Source organism: Centruroides vittatus, unplaced genomic scaffold (assembly GCF_030686945.1).
Source record: "Centruroides vittatus isolate TY-2023 unplaced genomic scaffold, ASM3068694v2 contig_150, whole genome shotgun sequence".
Classification (NCBI taxonomy): Eukaryota; Metazoa; Arthropoda; class Arachnida; order Scorpiones; family Buthidae; genus Centruroides; species Centruroides vittatus.
This window is the reverse complement of record NW_027120928.1, coordinates 2572319-2592680: the sequence shown is the minus strand read 5'-3', so window position 1 is coordinate 2592680 and position 20362 is coordinate 2572319. Positions and strand designations below refer to the sequence as shown.

The window sequence follows — 20362 nt, the reverse complement described above, 5'->3', positions numbered from 1 at the left end:
AGACACAAAATAATCCAAAAATTTATTATAAAAATAATATATAGTTACAATAGCATAAGAAACTAAAATTTTAATATTTTATATTCAAATTTTATAATTTTTTTTAAAAAAGAGTTTTAATTAATAATAAAAAACATAAATTTATATATACTTTTACAGTTTTATCACAGGAAAATTTACAAATTAATAAAGATTTTATAAGGATTATACGAAGAAAATTTTATTCAAAATGACGTTATACTTTAATATAATTATTAAAGAAGAAAATTTTGACGCAATTTTATTCGCTATAAACACGTACCTGTACTGAAATGTCAAGAGGTCCAAATAAATAGATTGAAACAACTATTTTATAACAAAATTTTTCTTTATATAAGATTTAAATAATTTTATAAATAGTAATTAAATTGTTTATTATTTAATAAAACAGAAAATAAAAAAGTATTAATTATCCTGGATAAATCATCATTTTTTTTCATAGACTACAGCTCAGTAATTGATATTGAGGGATAATTACACAAGATATTTTACAATTGAAAGAATTAAAACAATAATAATTTTTTTCAATAATATTATAAAATTATAATTAATAAATTATCTTTTAATATACAGAATTAAAATAAAGTTTTGATTATAATAGCTATGGCGTGTTAAGGGGGATTTGAGTCTTGGATCCATAGTCTTTTAGGAATTAAATTTAAACTAAAAAATTATAAATAAATAATTCTTTGATAAATAAAACAGTTATTTACAATTTTTAATAATAAATAATAATTAATTTATTTTATTTTATTTTTTAATTTTTCTTTATTCTGATCGTATTTTTTACATCATCCCTCCAGATCACTCCACGAGCAAAACCTTAGCTATGTCACTGACTAATGACACCAATTAATAAAAATTTTAATGAAAAATTTTAGATTTTAAAATAATAAAAAGAAATTAAAGATTTATTTATAAAAATATATTTATTTTAATTTAATATTGTCACAAAATCTTTTATTTTAAGTCTAATTTTCTTTAATTAATCAAAAATTTCTCCATTTTTTTAAATAATTAAAGTTTGTTTCAAAATAGAATAAATTAAATCTTACAATTAAAAGAATTAAAATTATCTAACTAGAAAACTTCACTGAAAAATTAAAATAATAAATAAGTAATTTTCTACAAGAATTTTTATTTTGTTTTAAATATATGAACGTTATAAATTAATAAAATCTAAATTAAATAATAAATAATATTAATTAATAATTAATTATTAAAATAAATCAAATTAATTAATAATTAATAAGAAAAAAATCTTAGGAGCGAGTTGATTAACTTTCCCGGCAATAACATTAAAAATTGTGTGTGGCGCCATTTTTTATATTATATTTAAAAACTTTATTATTATTAATTATCCCCGAATTTTTTTTGCATTTCTCGACATTTTAAGGCCCCTCCAAAAGTGTAAAATTCGGAGAGGGGCATTTTTGACCGATGGCCATACTTTTTACTTTCCTGGTTGTTGTATATAAGATTTATTATTATATTATGTATTTCTATAAATATTTCTATTTCTGTACATATTTATGCTTTAATTTGATATTGTATGAGTCATATATATATAATAAATTATTTTTTAAAATATATTTAATTAATTATAAAATTTACAATGTGTACTCTTTCGATAAGATCGAACGACATAACGTGTTATTAATGGTAATTTGATGAATGAAAGGTTTAATATATATAAATTTTAAAATTTATTATATTATAATTATATCATTATTAATTTTATTTAAAATTTATATTTAATTTAAATTGTAAAAAATATTACAAGATAAAAAAAATCGTACTATAAACCACTTGTTTTAGTCAAATTGCTTATAAATGGTTTAAAATTTTGCGTTTTATCTTTAATAATTCGGGTGCTTCAAACCATTTAAAGGATAAATTTCGCTCTCATTTATGTAGTCAAAAATACACGAGTTTCTTCTGGTTTAATACACAGAATTGTTGAACTTCTTGCAAATAACGGGGACTATACCCTGTACATTTAATATACTATTGCTATTATTGTAATTTGAATGTTCACTAATTAGATAATCGTAATACTGTAATTTAACTTCATAATTAATATTGTTATATATTTTAGATTGGATCATTTTTTATGATCAACCTCTGTTTGGTTGTGATTGCTACTCAATTCTCTGAAACGAAGAAAAGGGAGATGGAACGCATGAGACTAGAACGTGCGAGATTTCATTCCAATAGTACATTGACAAGTAACAGTGCCTCAGAACCGACAAGTTGCTACACAGAAATCATTAAATATTTGGCCCATTTGTGGAGGAGAGCGAGAAGAAAATTCTGTCGATGGTATAGGCACACAAAACGTAAGAGGAGGAGAGAAGAAGTACCACATGCCATATCTTTACGAACAAAACGCATAAGACCACCTTGGCAACCCGGACAGAGTGCCATGAAGAGAGTGGAATCGGTTCATATATCCGAAAATGTTCCTCAACCGAGAGATTCGATCATTTCAAACGAAAATTTTGTTTCAAAGCTACAAGAGCCTTCAGACTGCACTATAGGTACACCAACGAGCGATAGCCCACCAGCTCCTTGTGCCAGCCCCGAAATATCGGACATCGATCCTGTAGCATCACCAAGACGTCCGACAGTACTCAAAGTTTCTGATCCTGAACATCGATGTTCTGGCGCCGAATGTACGCTCACAATTGAAGGAAACGGTAAAGAATTTCATTTATTTCATATTTAAAACGTGTCTTGTTTAAAACACTCGTTAGACACTTGTAACTAGAATTAATGACGTCGTAACTGGTCATTTTTCATGTAAGTTTCCATTTACTTTGATCTCCCGGTTATAAAATTAAATGCTTAAAGAATGTAAGAGGTTATAACAAATGATGCTTATGTTTATATATACATTTACACTTTTATTTTACTGATTATTTATTAAATAAATAAGCTTTTTATAATATAATATTTACGACTCGGATTTTTAATGCCTTTTTTTTATCTCAGATGTGCATTTTATTACTAGTGTATAAGTAGTGATAAACAAGAACATTTATCATTTTTGCTTGAGGAAAACCGAGAAAGAGGTCAACTTCTGTTATCCACATCAATATAATTTTTATATAAGCTCTTATTTATTTTATTATACAAGAAAGTATAATAAATGTTTCGTATATATTCTATTTCTTTATTTATTTAATTCGAATTATTTAAAACAAATTCTCTTATTTAATTAATTTATTTTTAGATTAAAATTATAAAATATAATTGCTGTTTTTAGATAAATTGTTCTGTTATTATATTTAGGTCATTTATGATTAATTATTCATAAGATTTTGAAAGTAGCAATAAGAATTTCTTATTTTAAATTATTTAAATATTTAACATAATAATATATAAGATAATTATATATGACATTGAATAAAATCTTTAAAAAATAAAGTTTACTGTCAGACAGACTTTTTTTAAAGCTTAAAATAACTTTCAAGACAAAATTGTAGACATATTTTTCTTGTTAAATCTATTCTTTTGTCTTCGTATCTAGTTTTTCGTATCTTGTTAGAAGAAAAAGAAATGTCTATAATTCATATATTTTTCAGTATTTCTGAAGAATATATTTCTTAAAAACTTCAAAAATATGCATTAAAATACATATATACAATAATAAGTTAGTAAAATATACTATTTCTGGGTTCATTGCTAGCAAAAATTGCGCTTAATTATACACACAGGTGGCTCGAAAGCCAGCTAACCGAGATATTAAAAACTTAATTAATTTGGTTATCTGCCTTTTGGGTTTCCACATATTTATTACATTATGTGTGTATAAAAATATCCCTTTTATAATTGCATTATAATTTTAATAAAATTGATCACATTTATTTAATTTTTAAATATAAGGATTGTTGAATCTCTTTTTCTATATATAAAAAAATTTTTCTAAATCTCTCATAAATATATTCGAAATCATATAAAACCTTTTAACATATAACAACATATACAACTAAACCTCGAACAACGCCATTTTTTCTTTTTGTCAATGGCTATTGTTTAGAGGTTTAACTGTATAATAAATATTTATAAAATAAATTATAAGTTTATGATTTCTTTTATTAATATAACTTTAATAATTATTAAAAAAATTAAAAGAACTAAATTGCCTGATGTAAAATATTAATATCAAACGAGCAAAAATTTCTAACCATATTTTTAACGTATTTAATTTAAAATATATGCTTTCCACCTCAAATTTGTAGTAACTTGCCTCTGTACATTATACTTTTTCTATTAACAGCAGAGTCATGCCGGTCATCTATGTAATTGTGTTCTGGAAAAAATTTTAAATTGAAATCACGCGACTTCTGATCCAAAACGAAAATTCATATACAGTTTATCGGAGCCTCCTGTCCATTAATTTAATCTCCTGATCTTGTCCTTTTTCTATCTGGTATCATTCTCGAGATTGAGGAAGGACAGACAGACGGACGACAGTGAGAATTTATACGTTTACAAGTTTTCACATTTCAGCCCAATTAATATTACTTTTAATTCTCTTAACCCAGCTCATTGTTTTTACTAAAATTTTTACAAAATTCTACATTAACTCTAAAATGGGTTAAATGGTATTTAATACATTATAAGAATTTTTTCAAATAGCATTAAAATACAATTAATTTTTTAATAAAATAAAATTTCTGTATTCTTTCATTTAATAATTATACAACAGTTTTAGAAAAGTCGTTAAAATTAATTGTTTTTTTAAGTATTTTTGAAAGAAATTGATATAAATTTATTTTAAAAAATTGTCCTAAGACATTAATATTTTTTTGTCTAATAAATAAATAATATATAAAATATTTATTAAAATACTACCACAAAAATCATAAAAATACATACAGTAAAACCTGTTCAAAACGGAAACTTGCCAATCCGCGCTGTTCCTGTTTACACAGATTTTACTGTATTTGTTTATATAATGAAGAAAGATAAAACAGTTATATTTAATTTTAAAGTTTTGCTAATTAACTAAGAATAAAACGTTAGTTCTATAAATTAAAATATGATTTACAAGTAAAGAAAAAGTAAGATATTTGAACTTTGCTCTTGATAATTATAATTAAATGTGATGTATAGCAACGTATCAGCATTTGAAAATTCGTTTTGTAGATAGATAACAGATTTAAACCTTATTATATTCGTGTAAAAAAATCTAAAATAGCAATTTATTTCGAGATATCTGTTATATTTATTTATTTTAATCTCATTTGTCATAGTCTGTAGCTAACAGTCGTAATTTGATCTAGAATAATTATCTAAAGTAACTGTAATTTTCTAGAATGACTTTATTTAATCATTAGTATAAAAAATAAAAAAAATATTTGATAACAATTGTATGTAATTATTACAATGCAAACTTTAAAAAATTCACGATGACGTATATAAATTAAATTAATTGTCACATTGTTATGCTATGAGTTAATGGACATATAAGTTAAATTTACTAAAGTGTATCTCATTGGGCTGCAATTTTCAACTTGCAGATCTAGACATTCCCACAGTTGTCCATCCTTCGTTAATCTCGAGAACGGAGTTAAACAGATTAAAATCGATATATGGAATGGGCCAGAACTCCCTATTATCTGTAAACAAACTTCCGGTATGTACAGGAAGTCGTGTGATTTCAATTCAATTTTTTCTCGAGAATGAAGATAATCGGCGTGACTCTATCGTTATCAGGAAGAGTATGATGTACGGGGGCAAGACACTATTAAAATCGAGACCAGATATGGAAATTTTATAAAGGAAATAAAGCGAAACTTTCAGCTTTATATTATTGTTAAAAATAGGATAATTTATTCCAGAAATAACTGAATTTACTCAACATTTTCAAACTTGTTAAACAAAAAATATATATAAATTATATGAATATTAGTAAAGTTACTTTTAGTAAATCTAAACTGATAAATGAGTGTGCAAAAGGTGAATGATTGTGACTTTTAATCGAATATGGCTGAAGGGAAAGTACCAATAAAATTATTTAGCAGCGAGCTTCTTATTATCTCGCTGCATGTTCACATGTATATTTATATGTATATGTTAGTATGGATGCGTATATTCATACTAACAACACAAAATCCGAAAGAATAACCAATTTGAATTGTCTGTATATTTTGCATTCGCATAAATTTTTCATATTTTTATTATTCAATTCAAATTTATTAGCAAAAGGGAAAGATTTCCCTGTTACGGGGGGTGATACATAGAAATGAAATTAATTAACAGTTTTAGTTTACAATGGTATTATATTAATAACAAACAATCATAATTTAAGAAAAACGTACAGTCATTTTGCCTTATATCTTATAGACATGGACATGATAAGTAAAAGATACTGTATTAGGACATTGAAGTTTTATAATAGTTCTTATTTACTATTAATAACATTTATATAATTTTTTAAAAATTTTTCCATGATTTTAACAAAGTAATTATACATTTTATATAGATCCTTTTTATTGAGAAAGTTTAAGTTTATTTTGAAGGTGAACTACAGTTACATATTCGTATGATATCATATTGTTCACGCAAAGTTGTAAGTTCTTGACAGTTTTTTAGAATGTGAAATGCTGAGAAATCTTCGGATTGACATAAGCAACAATGGGTATTTGAAAAATTTCTATTTGTTAATAATACCTACATAGAGTATTTGTTAAGGCGTAGCTGGATTATTAATCGTTTCACGTTCAAATCAATTGGCTGCCACATGTATGGCTGGGAAGATGGAATTTCGAATAAGTTGGTGTACCACGGATGATAATTACTATGGTTTAAAGAGAGTTGATCTTTAAACCATAGTAATAAGGGTTGAGCATAGAAATAAAAGGTTGCCGATAGCCTGCTTTACTTTCATGTTAATTCTTGAGATTTTAGCTTTGAAGGTTACGTTCCCATCAAAGACGACACCCAGAATGTTTACTTCATTAACTGTTTGTAGTAGAGTATTGTCATGGTATATTTTAGTTTCTTTTTCGGATATTTTGCTATTATTGCGAAAAATAATAATGTTGGTTTTAGTCGGATTTATTACTAAGTTGATTGATTTAAAATAAAGATTTAGCTGGTTAATTTTTCTTTGTAATGAAATTTTGGTGGGTGCTAGTATTACTAGATCATCTGCGAATAATATGTAGGGAAAGTTTCTGTTGTTTATTTCAATGTCATCGGTTGAATTATGGAAAAGTTGATCAATGACGAACAGATAGAAGTTAAATAAATATGGCGACAGGGGATCACCTTGAAGAACACCTCGAGAAAAAGTTAGTAAGGGAGAAAGAGTCTTGTCTTGTTTGATCCTTATGTTATAATTTGAGAAGAGCTTTTTTATAGTAGTTGAGAATCGAGTACTTGCAATGCAGGCTTTTAAGTTATTTACTAGTTGTGGGATACAGATTGAATCAAAAGCTTTTTGTATATCGATGAAAGCAGCATATACTTTGCTATGCTTTTTTAGTAGATGAAGTTGTATTATCATTAATAATATGAATATTGCTGATTCAGTTCCTTTATTTTTAGTAAAAGTATATTGAAATTTGGCTTCCAGATCAGTATCTTTAGTCCATCGTTGAAAATTTTTTGTCAGTATTCAGATGAAGCATTTTCTTAAATATTTTTGATAGCAATGTCTGTAATTACTAAGCTGGTCACCCTTTTTATGGATCATGATAAGGATAACTGAATTCCAAGAGTCTGGTTAAGAAGTGGCTTTGTACATGGTGTTAAAGAGATTTAACAGTTTTAACCTGGCTTTATTTGGAAGCATTTTTAGAAATTTAGTAGGAATATCATTTTCTGGGGTTGAGTTACTTTTTGTTTTCTGTATTGCTTCATTCAGTTCATCAATGTTAAAATCGGAGTCTAAGTATTCGCTATAAGCATGTGTGTTTATTATTGGTAGTAAATTTGAATGAATTTTTGGGAATCTTTGATAGAAATTTTTCCAAGTACGAAGTCTATGATTTGTGATTTTTCAGTTAGGTTTGATTTAAAACGGAATCTTCTTATTGTAGACCAGAATAATTTACTGTCTCTACTGTTTTTTACTAAGTTTGATTCGAGTTTCCTGAAGTAGTATTTCTTTTTTGTCTTGAGTAAGTTGTTGTAGTATTGTTTGACTTTGTTGTAATTATTAAAGTTAGTAACATTAGAATTTGACTTATAAGTCAGTTCAGAAGTTATCCAAGTTTCTGTTGTAGCGAAGATATCGGGTTCATGCTTGGAGTAAAAAGAGGTGATTAGTGGAATTTTATTTTTAAGCCCTTGGCTATTCCAGTTGACAATAGTAAATAATTGGTTGTTCAAGTAAGTTTTATTGTATTGAATTTTACTTTGCTTCTTAGTATATCAGCTTGTTGTATTTGTTAATCTAGAAGACGGAAGAAAGGTATCCACATGCACTAATTTCCCAGTATTTAGACTGTAAGTTAATTTTTCACGTTCAATTATTATAATGTCATTACGTAGTCTGACCAAGGGATTATGTTTGCGCAATTCGTAGACAGTTGGGAGTAAGTATTTACGTCTAATCTTTGAATTTTTTTGTTAAATCCGTTGATATTTGCATATTTTCCATTCTTCTTGCAAATTCTGTTGTTTCTTCCGTATAAAGATAGAAAACATGCTATCACCAGCAGCCTTGACTGTTGGAACACGCCCCAGTATTTTTATTATTCTTTATTTAATTCTAAGTGAAATCAATGTCATATTTCATAGATAAATATGAATTATAGTGAAAATTAAAATTATAATAAAGACTAGTTATCTAAATATTGTAATTTAAAGTCTATTTTACTAGAAAGAGCAATACAAAAATTGTAGTAAAAATTTAATGTAAGACAGAATGAAAATTGTTCTATACACTTCAGCATTATTCGAATGATTAACATGAATTTCAGTGAAAATTAAAAGAAGAATTCCTGAAAAACACTAATTTAGCAAGTTTAAAGTTCATTTTATGCAAAAATTTAAATGTAACATCTTTATTTTTAGATTTTCTTACATAAAAAAACTCTGCTATAGTTGATAAGATCATGAAATTGGTGAGATTTGCTCTTCATCGATTTCCGCTTATCACTCGCATTTTTTATCATTTAGAAATTTTATTTTTAATCTATTTTTTAAATATTTTTACACGTAAACTATACAATCATTAAAATAAATATACAAAGTATAATTTATAATTTTTAAAAAATTATTAAAGGCGTCTAATATATGCAAAAAGACGAACTGAGCTCAATACCATTTTATGAGTTTTTTGCGAGACACTTTATTTTCTAAAATGGAAAGAAACTAATAAAATATGATCCGCGAGTGTATAAAATCGGAAAATGTATGATAAATATGAAAAAAAAAACTTTTTGAATGAATAGTTTTTTAGATCTGATTGTCTTTTTTGAAAGGTTGATTGATTCCAAACTTCAGACTTCAAATATTTAAAGAATATGATTTATTTATTTATTTATTTATAAAGCTGTGTTTTCTGCTCTAAGATAAATTTCAGTATTTTTGCGTTAGACAAAGGTAAAATTAATTCGAAAAAAACGTTACTTACCGTGACAATGCCGAGCTGCAAGTTTTAATATATATTTTAAGTTTAAAAATCACGTATGGAAGTTCCTTTATAGTAAATCTGGGCCTCTTTTCCCTATTGTTTTCATTTCTGCCCTCGATGTTCTTCTATCTAACACCGTTTTTGAGATTAAAGAAGGTCAGACGGACAGACAAACGACATTACGAATCTATTTGAAATATATATTTTTTAATTAAACATCCAAGTTATATGCAAATTTTTATGATTTAACTCTATTTAATTAACAAAAACTAAGGAATTAGTAAAACAAAGAAATTAAATATAATAATACTGTATAGATTTATATAAATCAAAACTAAAAAATAAAAAGTATAAATAATACTTTAAAAAATCGAATGTTAATGGCATGAATCTGTCTTGAATTTAATTATGCATCTATTGTTATGTTTATTATTAAAATTTATAGAATTATAGAAGTTAATGTTATACTCAATGAAGGAATTGTACGTGGTCTCATTGGCATCTTTCAATACGATAATAATTAATTCACATCAACTAAAAATTAGCTGCTATATATGTTCGTAAGAGTATTTTAAAATGGCTTGCAATGAATTTCGCTTTTATCTATCATTAAAATACTATGGGAATAAAAACACCACAACTCCCTACTGTCCATATCTGGTTTGAATAAACACATTTTGCCAGCCTTTTCCATAAAAATCCCATAAAATCTATGGAATGACCTAGCATGTTCTATAGACTTTCTATACAATTGCTGAGAAAAATGCTATTTCAATTAAAATAGAATAAAATTACATATAATAACTACTTTATTTTAGTGAATATTTAAACCATAACTCAAATTATTAGTATTTTTATTCAATTGCAATACGTTTTTTGTGTAAGAATTAGGTTAAAACTGATTCTACAATACATCGAAAACTCAGACTGGTGTCTAAAGGAATATTTTAATTAAATCCGGGAGAAATCAGATTTTTCATTAAAATATTCCTTATATTTAAAACAAAACTGTTGATTTTATTTGTGGATTTTTTACTTAAAATCTTATATACTTTTTAAACTTGTAAACAAAATACTTTCTATTCAAGTTGGGTTCATTCTGTACGACATATTTAATTAACATACTTCGTACAATATATTAAATATGCAAATAAGCCGTTTATATTGCTTCCAGAGTTTTCAGTTTTTTTTAACATTTAAATTTATTTAACTTCTGGAAAGTGTATAAATCACATTAATCTGTATTTAAATTAAAAACAAAATTTTAATATAATTTCTAAGTGTTAAAATTTCCATTTGAAGACATTTTGTAGCGAAGTTTTATTAAATTTGCTTTCCTTTGCTATTTTATCTCTTCTAAGATTCTACTTCTACATTGTTTAATATCAAAAAACATTGCAAATTTTACAAAATTGCTAGTTTTTTGTGGGTTTCTTTCCTTAAAAAATTTATAAATTAATGAGAACAATCATTACGAGAATAATTGGGCTGAAAATTTCAAATTGCAGCCCGATAATCTTAACCGATATATATTTGGACCATTCTATTTACCTAAATATACATTTTAATTGCATTTATTATATTATTTCTCTTTTTTTTTCTTCCTTATTGATGTTTCAATAGTTAATTGTTTAAACATTATTAATTTATATGAAATTGGAAATAATTTATCATTTTATTAACTAGTTTATTTACTTAATAGATAAACACTCAATTATTAGAAACATTAAAAAGTTACGAAAATAATCGGATTTATTGCATCGAAGTTTAGTAGTAGCCATTAATTAAGCTACTAGCAACATCATTAATGCTAAGTTGATAATCTACAAGGTTTTGATGGCATTACGGTAATCCGAAAGTTTTAAAGTTTTAATTAGAATATAGAAGAAATTATAAAAGAAAAAAAATGAAATGAAGCTTCTTTAAATTCCATGGAAAACTTTAATCTTTATAAAAATTTCATCTTTGACCAACTAATTGATGATAAATAATTCGAAAGATGATAATATAGATAAGCTTTGTAATAAAAATTTTTCAATTTAATTCAACAATTTTATTTAAATTAATATTTTTATGTTATTTTTATTTGAAATCGAACTCTTTCTTTGTAATATGCCGTAAAAATATGGAATTTTGCAGCGTTATTTTGTAATATATTAAGTAAATGCATTTTTAGCATTAAAATTATTATACGAGCAAAAATTATTGTGACATCTTTACAATGCCGGGCAGCAATTTTATATCATACTTTACATTTAAATATATGCTCTCGATCTCAAATTAGTAATGTATTGCGCCTGTATATCATACTTTTTTGATAAAAGTAGTCATGCTGTCGTGAAGGTTTTGAATGAAATAGTGTGACTTCCGATCTAGAGCGGAAGTTCATGTACAGTTAATCGAGCCTTCTCCTAAGCTTTTCATATATGGTTTTGACTTACACCTATTTAACATCGTCTTCTAGATTAAGGAAGGACAGTCAGATGGACGTGGGTATTTATAGGTCTACAATTTTTTTTTTTCAAATTGCAGCCTAGTAAAACAGAGTTAAGCATTCATTCATTTATTTATTAGTAATTAAATTAACGACTAGTCAAGTATAACTCTTAACTTTCCATCTGTTTTTACCTTCTGCCACTCTTCTCTGCTTTTTCATTCCCCATGTTGTTTCAAAGTAATTGCTTTGAGGTTTACCTTAACTTTACTCCTAAACAATACCTTTCACTCTAGTTTCTTCGAAAACACTGAATTTATAAAAAATTGAGTAGTATTCAAGAAAGGGCAGAAGACTTACATCAGTTCTTAATCAAAATTGTCTTTTTAAAATGCACAAACCTATTCCTGATGTCCCTTAATTAATGATGACACCTGTATACACTACCGGTTAAACGAAGAAATACATACAGTCTCACTGTATATAAGTATGGAATTATACAGATGATTTATATCTTAACGAATTGTCACGCTTCCCTACAACATAAATCTAAAGACTTAATTAATAATCATTAAGACGAATACTAGACTTTAAGCCATCAAGAATTCTGGTAGCAGAATTACGGTGTTACAACATTCGAAAAATCACAAGTGAATTCACCAGTTGCGCTGTAATATGAGCTCGTATTATTGTTTATGCAGTTATATGGGATATATATTAACCTTTAACTAATGAGCTATTATTGAATACACATATGTGTAGAGCCCATTGATAACGTAAACTTTCGAGTAATTAGTTTATTAAATTATTTTCAGGAAGAGAGAAATACAGTAAAACCTGTGTAAACCGGGATCGCACGCTACCGAACATTTTTTTTTCGCTTTGGACTATATATAACTGTATAGAAATTTATACTAATTATTCAAAAATTCGTATCTATTAACTATTGTGTTAATAGATACGAATTTAAGCTTTATGAAACTAATACACAAATATTAAATAGTTTGTTAACTACTATACACTAATACAATAAGCCATATTAATTTCAAAGCCTTCATAATTTCGATAATTATAATTAAATTTGAGGAATTAATACGTATAAATTATAGAGAATAAACGTAAAAAAGATATCTGAACAGCATTTCACACAAGTCGGAGTATTTTGAAAAGATGGATCATTGTTTAGGATGAGATAAAATATTAATAGTTGAGATGATGTAATGAAGGGGAGTTCTTTTGTCGGAAAGAATATGCCGTTAAGAAATGCAGTAGCTCGACAGATGAGGTTCTTAAGAAAAGCTTCCGATAAATTACAATCGATGGAAATTTCCTATATCTTCTATGCAATTTCACTCTACTTACCACATCTTTACTTACATAGACGACGTCCAGACTACATACTGTTATCAGTTATGCAATATTTGCATACAAGTTAATTATTTCTATTTTTATTTCCTTCTAGAAATTAAGAAATTCTTCTTTTTAAAATGTTTTTCAAAAATGTTATTTTAAAACTATACAGAAACATTTTTTTGTATGCTTAATATATTACTTTTCAATTTGCTTCTTTACCTTCGTACGTATCCTTAAGTACTTGATGGTACCTTCTAAAATTTCATTACAATATTTCTTATATACTATAATATTTAGATATACCATATTTTAAAATAAATGTATATGTTTTATTTATTTTCACCAATTATATGAATCAATATAGAAATTTCGCATCAGTACACATAAAAACAGATACATATATGTAAATAAAATTTATAAGATTTTTTAATTTCGTTCTTTTGAAGAGAATGTTCATCACTTTTTGGGCTGAAATTTGAAAAAAATTGTAGACTACACTAAAAATTTCCACTGTCGCTGTCTGTCTGTCATTCCTTAATCTCAAGAATGAAGTCCGACAGATAAAAGTCAAGACCAGATTTGAAAAGCATAGTTGAAGGTGATCCCGATTAACTATATATTTGTACATACGTCCGGTCTAGGCCGGAAGTCACATGATTTAAATTCAAAAGGTTTATCCAAAATAGAGTTACAAAGATGACAGGCATGACTGTGTTGTTATCAAGAAAAGTACGATAGACAGGAGCAAAACACTACTAATTTGAGAGGGAGAGCATATATTTTAAATTAAATAAATTAAAAATATGATTAAAAATTGCAGCCCGACTACTGTGTCATCGTCATAATAGTTTTCGCTCGTTTACTAATATCTCTGTTATACTGTGTCAATACAGTACATACAATTCACTAGAAATTCTTCAAATATAGCTTAAATTTCGACTCCTTCCCAGTGTTTACTAGTGTGAATGATATTTGCAAATAGTGAAACTTAATGATAATTTTATAGTCATAATTATAATATTAATCAATGTGGTATATGAAACTAACTTTTACTTACAAAATTGTGAAAGAATTTATATATTATATACAATTATGTATACTTTTTCAATTTATTTTCTTCAATTCCATCATCCTATATAAAATATCAGTGTTTAATTTATACTTTGAATACTTTCAAGCATTTTTATATAAATTATTTTACATTAAGTAATAAAATACTTTTTTGTTTGAATTTTTTCTGTTTTAATATTACCTATTTGTTGAATTTATTGATAAATCATCATTTTCCTCCCTATTTCTTATCATCTTATTGTCAATATTTTATTACTTACTGTTTCATCTTTTAGTATGTTTCCATTTGAGATTGATCATCTTGTTTACATGTTTACTTGTTTGTTTTGTATTCTTCCTTCTCGCGAATACATACAAGGAATCATCCATCATATATATATACATTTTACCCTATTTCATCTCTTCAGTTTTTTAAACTTTAAGAAAAATAGCTGAAATTTATCTTTGTATACTAGTACTTTTATCAATTAACAGGACTTATTATACTGGAATATTATGGATGCAGATACAAAGTCTTACTGATCAGAAATAATATTTTTTATTTAGTTAACCTGTTAACTAAATAAAAAATATTATTTCTGATCAGTAAGACTTTGTATCTGCATCCATAATATTCCAGTATAATAAGTCCTGTTAATTGATAAAAGTACTAGTATACAAAGATAAATTTCAGCTATTATAAAGGATACAAAGGCATAATAATTTAAGAAAAATATTTTAAAATATATAATAATTTAATCACTTCTATTTAATCGTCTTTATTTTATTTATTTATTTATTTAGCTAATTTAGTTTAGATTTAACATGTTTTTCATTTTCTTCTATTTCGTTTTCTTCCATAAATCAATAACTAATTAAATTTTTAATTGTTTATTTTAATGTTTTTACATTTTCCACGTTGCAAATTTATGAAATTTTTATTGAAAGCTTGGAATTACTCGAGTCTTTGAGGGGATAGGTAATTGGAGGTAATTGGTAAAGTTAGGTTTGGTTAGGGTGATAAAAACAATGGACTAAGTAACTAAAATGTAGATTTATTGACCTAATAATGAAACTGTAGAACACAAAAATTGCTTTAAGTTAAGAGAGGGTGGGCTTTAGTTGTGGTTGACCGAAGACCTCCAGAGCATTCATTTTTTTAGGGCGTCGAGAAATATTCATGCCAAATCTGGTAAAGATGTTTCGAACAGTATTGAACACTTTACCTAACATTGTAGATATGTACATACATATTTAGACTTTATATATACATATTATATATAAATTTGTTGTTCTTCTCTTGTAAAAAGTTGTGGATCCGGATTTAAAACATTACAATTGTATTTGTGGATCATTAAATGGGCATGTAGCGGATTGATGGGTCTTGTTCCTCAATCTTTCGGTTGGCCCCTGAATAACAGGGCTTTCACATCTTGATATTTGATCATTTCCTCGATATAACTATAGATTCGTAAGAAAAATGATAATTTTAAACATCACAATATAAAATAATAGAGTGACGTAAAGAGAAATAGCAATTAAAAGAGCTATTCCAATTGTTTTAAATATTTCAAAAAGTTTTTCAATTGTTCTATTGATAGTATTATTTGGATTGGATTATTATCTAATTGCTGCAAAACGAAATTTTACACTAATTATGAATGATTGACATGAAAGAAAATTTGTTTTTCATCTTATTTCTACAAATTTCAGAATGCCAGAAAAATGCTACTATACACAATTATTGAATTATAAGGAATACTTTCCAATTAATAATGTATTAAATGTATCTAAAGATAACATTTCTTATTCGAAGAAAGCACTGTAAAATATCAATTTAGTGACGAAATTTTTTAACAAAAGTAAAATAATATAAATAATTTCTTCATATAATGAATAAACTTTTGATTTTAATTCATTATGTAAAGAATTCCCTGTGCCACATCCATGTTGTCAATTCCCTTATGCATGCGATTTCCTAATTTATAGCCTAAAATCGAGCTCATAAATTGGTACACTTAATTTTTGTTCACAAACAAACTATAAAGTGTACCTTGGTGTGCTGAATGTCATTCGTCAAATACTAATAATATTGTTAATATGGACAAAATTAAAGATCATATAGTTTATAACGCACTGATGCTTTTTATTATCAAATCAATCAATCAATTCAATATTATTTGCAGTTTAAAATTATCACCATTAAGGCAATCATCACTCTGGGTTCAGAATCTTATGATAATTTCTCAGGGTTGTACCAATTTTTAAGCATAACCAAACAATATATTAATCAAAAGTTTAAATTTTCTATCTCCCTTTGAAGTGTTTTTTTCCTACAGGGCTGTCGAGGGGAGGATTTTTTACTTGGAGAAAACTTAGGAGCTTTTAGTGGTTTCTACTCGTATAAATTAATGTTATTTTTACTGACAAAAGATATTTACATGATATTTATTAACAAAAGAAACATTTTACGTATTTCATTTCTTCAAAAAGAAGAAGGAAAAAAAAAGAAAAGCAAAAGCAATCCTCTAAGGAGCATGAGGAGCTCTTCCACCCGGGCATCCCATATAACATCTCAACTGTCCTGCATATTCATAAAGTATACAATACTCCTGAGGATGTAACATAAGAATATGCAAAACAGAATGGATTTAATATGTTGGAATTTGTTAAATTGTTATTACTACAATTATAGGTATAGGTAATGAGTAGTTTTTATTTTCGATAATAAAATTAACATAGATTAAGGGGACTTTTATCCTTTTTCGTCAAGGTTATGTAATAAATTTGTACATTTCTGTCCCTAAATTTGGGCTTACCCAGCCTCCTTCTATGTTGACCGCGACAAAACTGCTAGTCACGTGACCAGTAGAAGGTGGCTAAGGTCACGTAATCATCAGAGAGCGGGTGGTGGTCATGTGACTAAAACAGTCTTCGGGTTTACAAGGCCCGAGAGGTGATCAACCTAATTATTATTGATACATTTAATAAGATTATATAAAAGTGCAGCTTTTATTTTTTATAATTTCTCGCGATTGTACTAATTGTTTTGACGTGTAATTTCTCATCGCAATACCATTGACACAAGTAATTACTGTGATTTAATTGAAATTAATGTGGTATATGATATATTAACGTTTGAATTTAAAATCGCAACAAAATTTACATCTAATATTTTTAGTTTTAAAGTTTGTTGTTATGCCTCTATCTAAATCGTCAGGTAGATTTAACTTATTTATCAGAATATTTTTGAAAATATCAATCTTCTTTATAATGCCACGCAATAAAGTGTTAACATGCTTCCATCAAATATTCTGATTCCACTAACCTGATTATATGGCTCCATGAGATATTCTGATTATCTCATATGCCTCTATATTCCCATAATCTTTCATGAATAATATTGAGACAGAGATCAGATTAGGTTAGCTCATAATGGGCATAACTGTGATGGCCATATAACCTACAATATGCTTATGTATCACATCAATCAGTGGCGCATTGTAGTTTCGTGTGGCCCAGGCAAATTTGAATTGGGGGCTCCAAGTAAAGTGCTGACTTCAGACATTTTTCTTCAGGGAATTTTTGGGGGATTTTCCGGTATCTTTGTTCGTTTTAAAGGTTAAGTTCTGCGCGCACTGGTGTGGCACCAGTGCGCTCTACGCCTGTGCCACACCGGAAATCTAGAATCCTTACATACGATGCCAAATTTAAATTTCGATATTCTTACTACAGTAATGAGTTTATAAAAGATTGGTCTGGGCCTTCTGTTGGTGGAAGCGCCAGGCAATCGCCCTTTTTGCCCATAGGATAACGCGCCACTGGCATTTATTAATCAATCATCCTCGCAAGAAATATATTTTAAAATAATTATTATAATATTTGGAAATTCGCTTTCAAAGTGTATATATATATATATAGGGGAGAGCGGGGCTACAAGTTCCGTTTTTTAATCAACCTTATATTTTGTTAAGGAAACATAATTCTAGCATAAGTATTAAGAGATTAAAATTTAGTAATATATCTAACTTTGCTATAAATACAGTTTTGGGGTTGATTTTTTGTAAGTTTTTTTACAATTAATAATACAATACCTAAAGTCGGAAAGTAACAACTTACCCCGGTTCGGAGCTAGTTGTTAACAGGGTGGGGCAAGTTGTTACAAGATCTATGGAAGGTGTAATATAAAAAAAACAATAATTTATTTAACTAAGTATGTATTTAAAGACTAATCAATAATATCTTATCAATAATTAGTTGTTTTTCTTAAATTTATTATAAAGAAAACATTTTTACGTTTCAACATTTATAACTTTGCAAGCGAATCTGCAAAATATTATAATTATATATATATATTAAGTTTTTATCATATAAAAAATATTGTATTGATTTTAGGAAAACGAATATAACGGTATAATATTTTTATCTCCTTTTTTTATGGTTATCATCAACAACTCTCTATAGAATTTTTTAAGATAAATGTCTCTTTACTCGAATAAAATCTTCATATATATATGAGTATAAAAATTAAAATCAAAATTTTATTTTAAAAAATCAATTTACACTGAATGAAATATTTTAATAAAAAAATAATAAATAATAATTTTATATTTTTACCTATAATTTATAAATCATATAAGAATAATTCAAACTATTTTAAATATTTTTTATATTTATTATATAATAATATTTTAAAATATAATATAAAAAATAAAGTAATAATTAATAATAATTATTATATTACATTATATATTTTGAATGCAATTTTAAATTTTATGACTTAGGATACTTATATATCATTTATTAATATAGGGAAAGTTATATTTTAATAAAAGTTTCCCAATATTAATAAATTATGTAATACTTTAGAAGTATATAATAGCTATAAAATTATAAAGATATAAAAATCAGGATTAGACTAAGAGATTTGTGTGCCCTAAGCATTCAAGACTCGTGGTCCTTTTATAGTAGATATTTTTGAAGCATTTAAAAGTCTTGTATGGAACACGTTTATTATAATTATACGAAGATAAAAGGAAACTAGTTAATTTAAAGATAGAGGGGAACAAATTGCCCTTACGTAGGACATATTTTACCTTTGGGCTCTACAGTAGTTTGCATAATAAACATAAAAGATGCTACTGTATATCATAATTTCTTCTAGATTAATTTTATTTCTAACTTCTCTTAAAAATTTTTATGATCGATTGCAGGAAATTAATGAAAAAACATAACATTTCATGACAGAATATAAATTACAAAGATGTAAAAAGTATTTAACAAAGTTGTAAACGATTTCAAAAATGTCATCAATGGCTACAACAAAGATACCAATTGTTAAAAAACCAAAAGAATTATAAAAAGAATGGAAAATGTTCCCAGTTGAATAGAAAATTTTTTACCAAACAAATAGTTTTTTTGCATATTACAATTATTGATACATATGTATTGTTGTGTTAGATTGTTGTTCTCAACGAGGGCGATAAATACCAGGGGAACAATAGTTTTAGGCGCGAAAAAATATCTGGATTAACAATAGACAAAAATATAAGCAACCATACAAAATATATTAAACATATACTTAATTTTACATATCGTTGATAAATAATTGATATTTATTCACATGTTGCCATTTTATTGATTATGTCGATATGCTAATAAAAAAATTTATAAAATTAACTTACCATTGTTGATTTATTGATTAATTAACGCGATGTAACAGCGTGCTATATATGGCCATCCATGCTTCCGTATACAGCCATTAACATGGCTATATATCCATATTAATGGATATATGGCCATTACTAATGGGCCTGACCCAATTGAGGATCTGGGTTTACTCATTTTAGCACCTGTAAGTAAAGAATGGGAAACGATATCTCGATTGATAT

At 26.4% G+C, this 20362-nt stretch overlaps 1 protein-coding gene across 3 annotated transcripts in view; it reads left to right on the top strand.

The window, feature by feature from the left end:
- The window catches only part of LOC136968633 (voltage-dependent T-type calcium channel subunit alpha-1H-like), a 104208-nt gene that overhangs the window by 12125 nt on the left and 71721 nt on the right, over nucleotides 1-20362 (top strand). For all 3 annotated transcript variants that reach the window (XM_067262635.1, XM_067262634.1, XM_067262636.1), the window contains exon 5: nucleotides 2138-2738. In XM_067262635.1, coding sequence (XP_067118736.1) covers nucleotides 2138-2738 — 601 coding nt within the window. The remainder of the gene's footprint in view (nucleotides 1-2137; nucleotides 2739-20362) is intronic.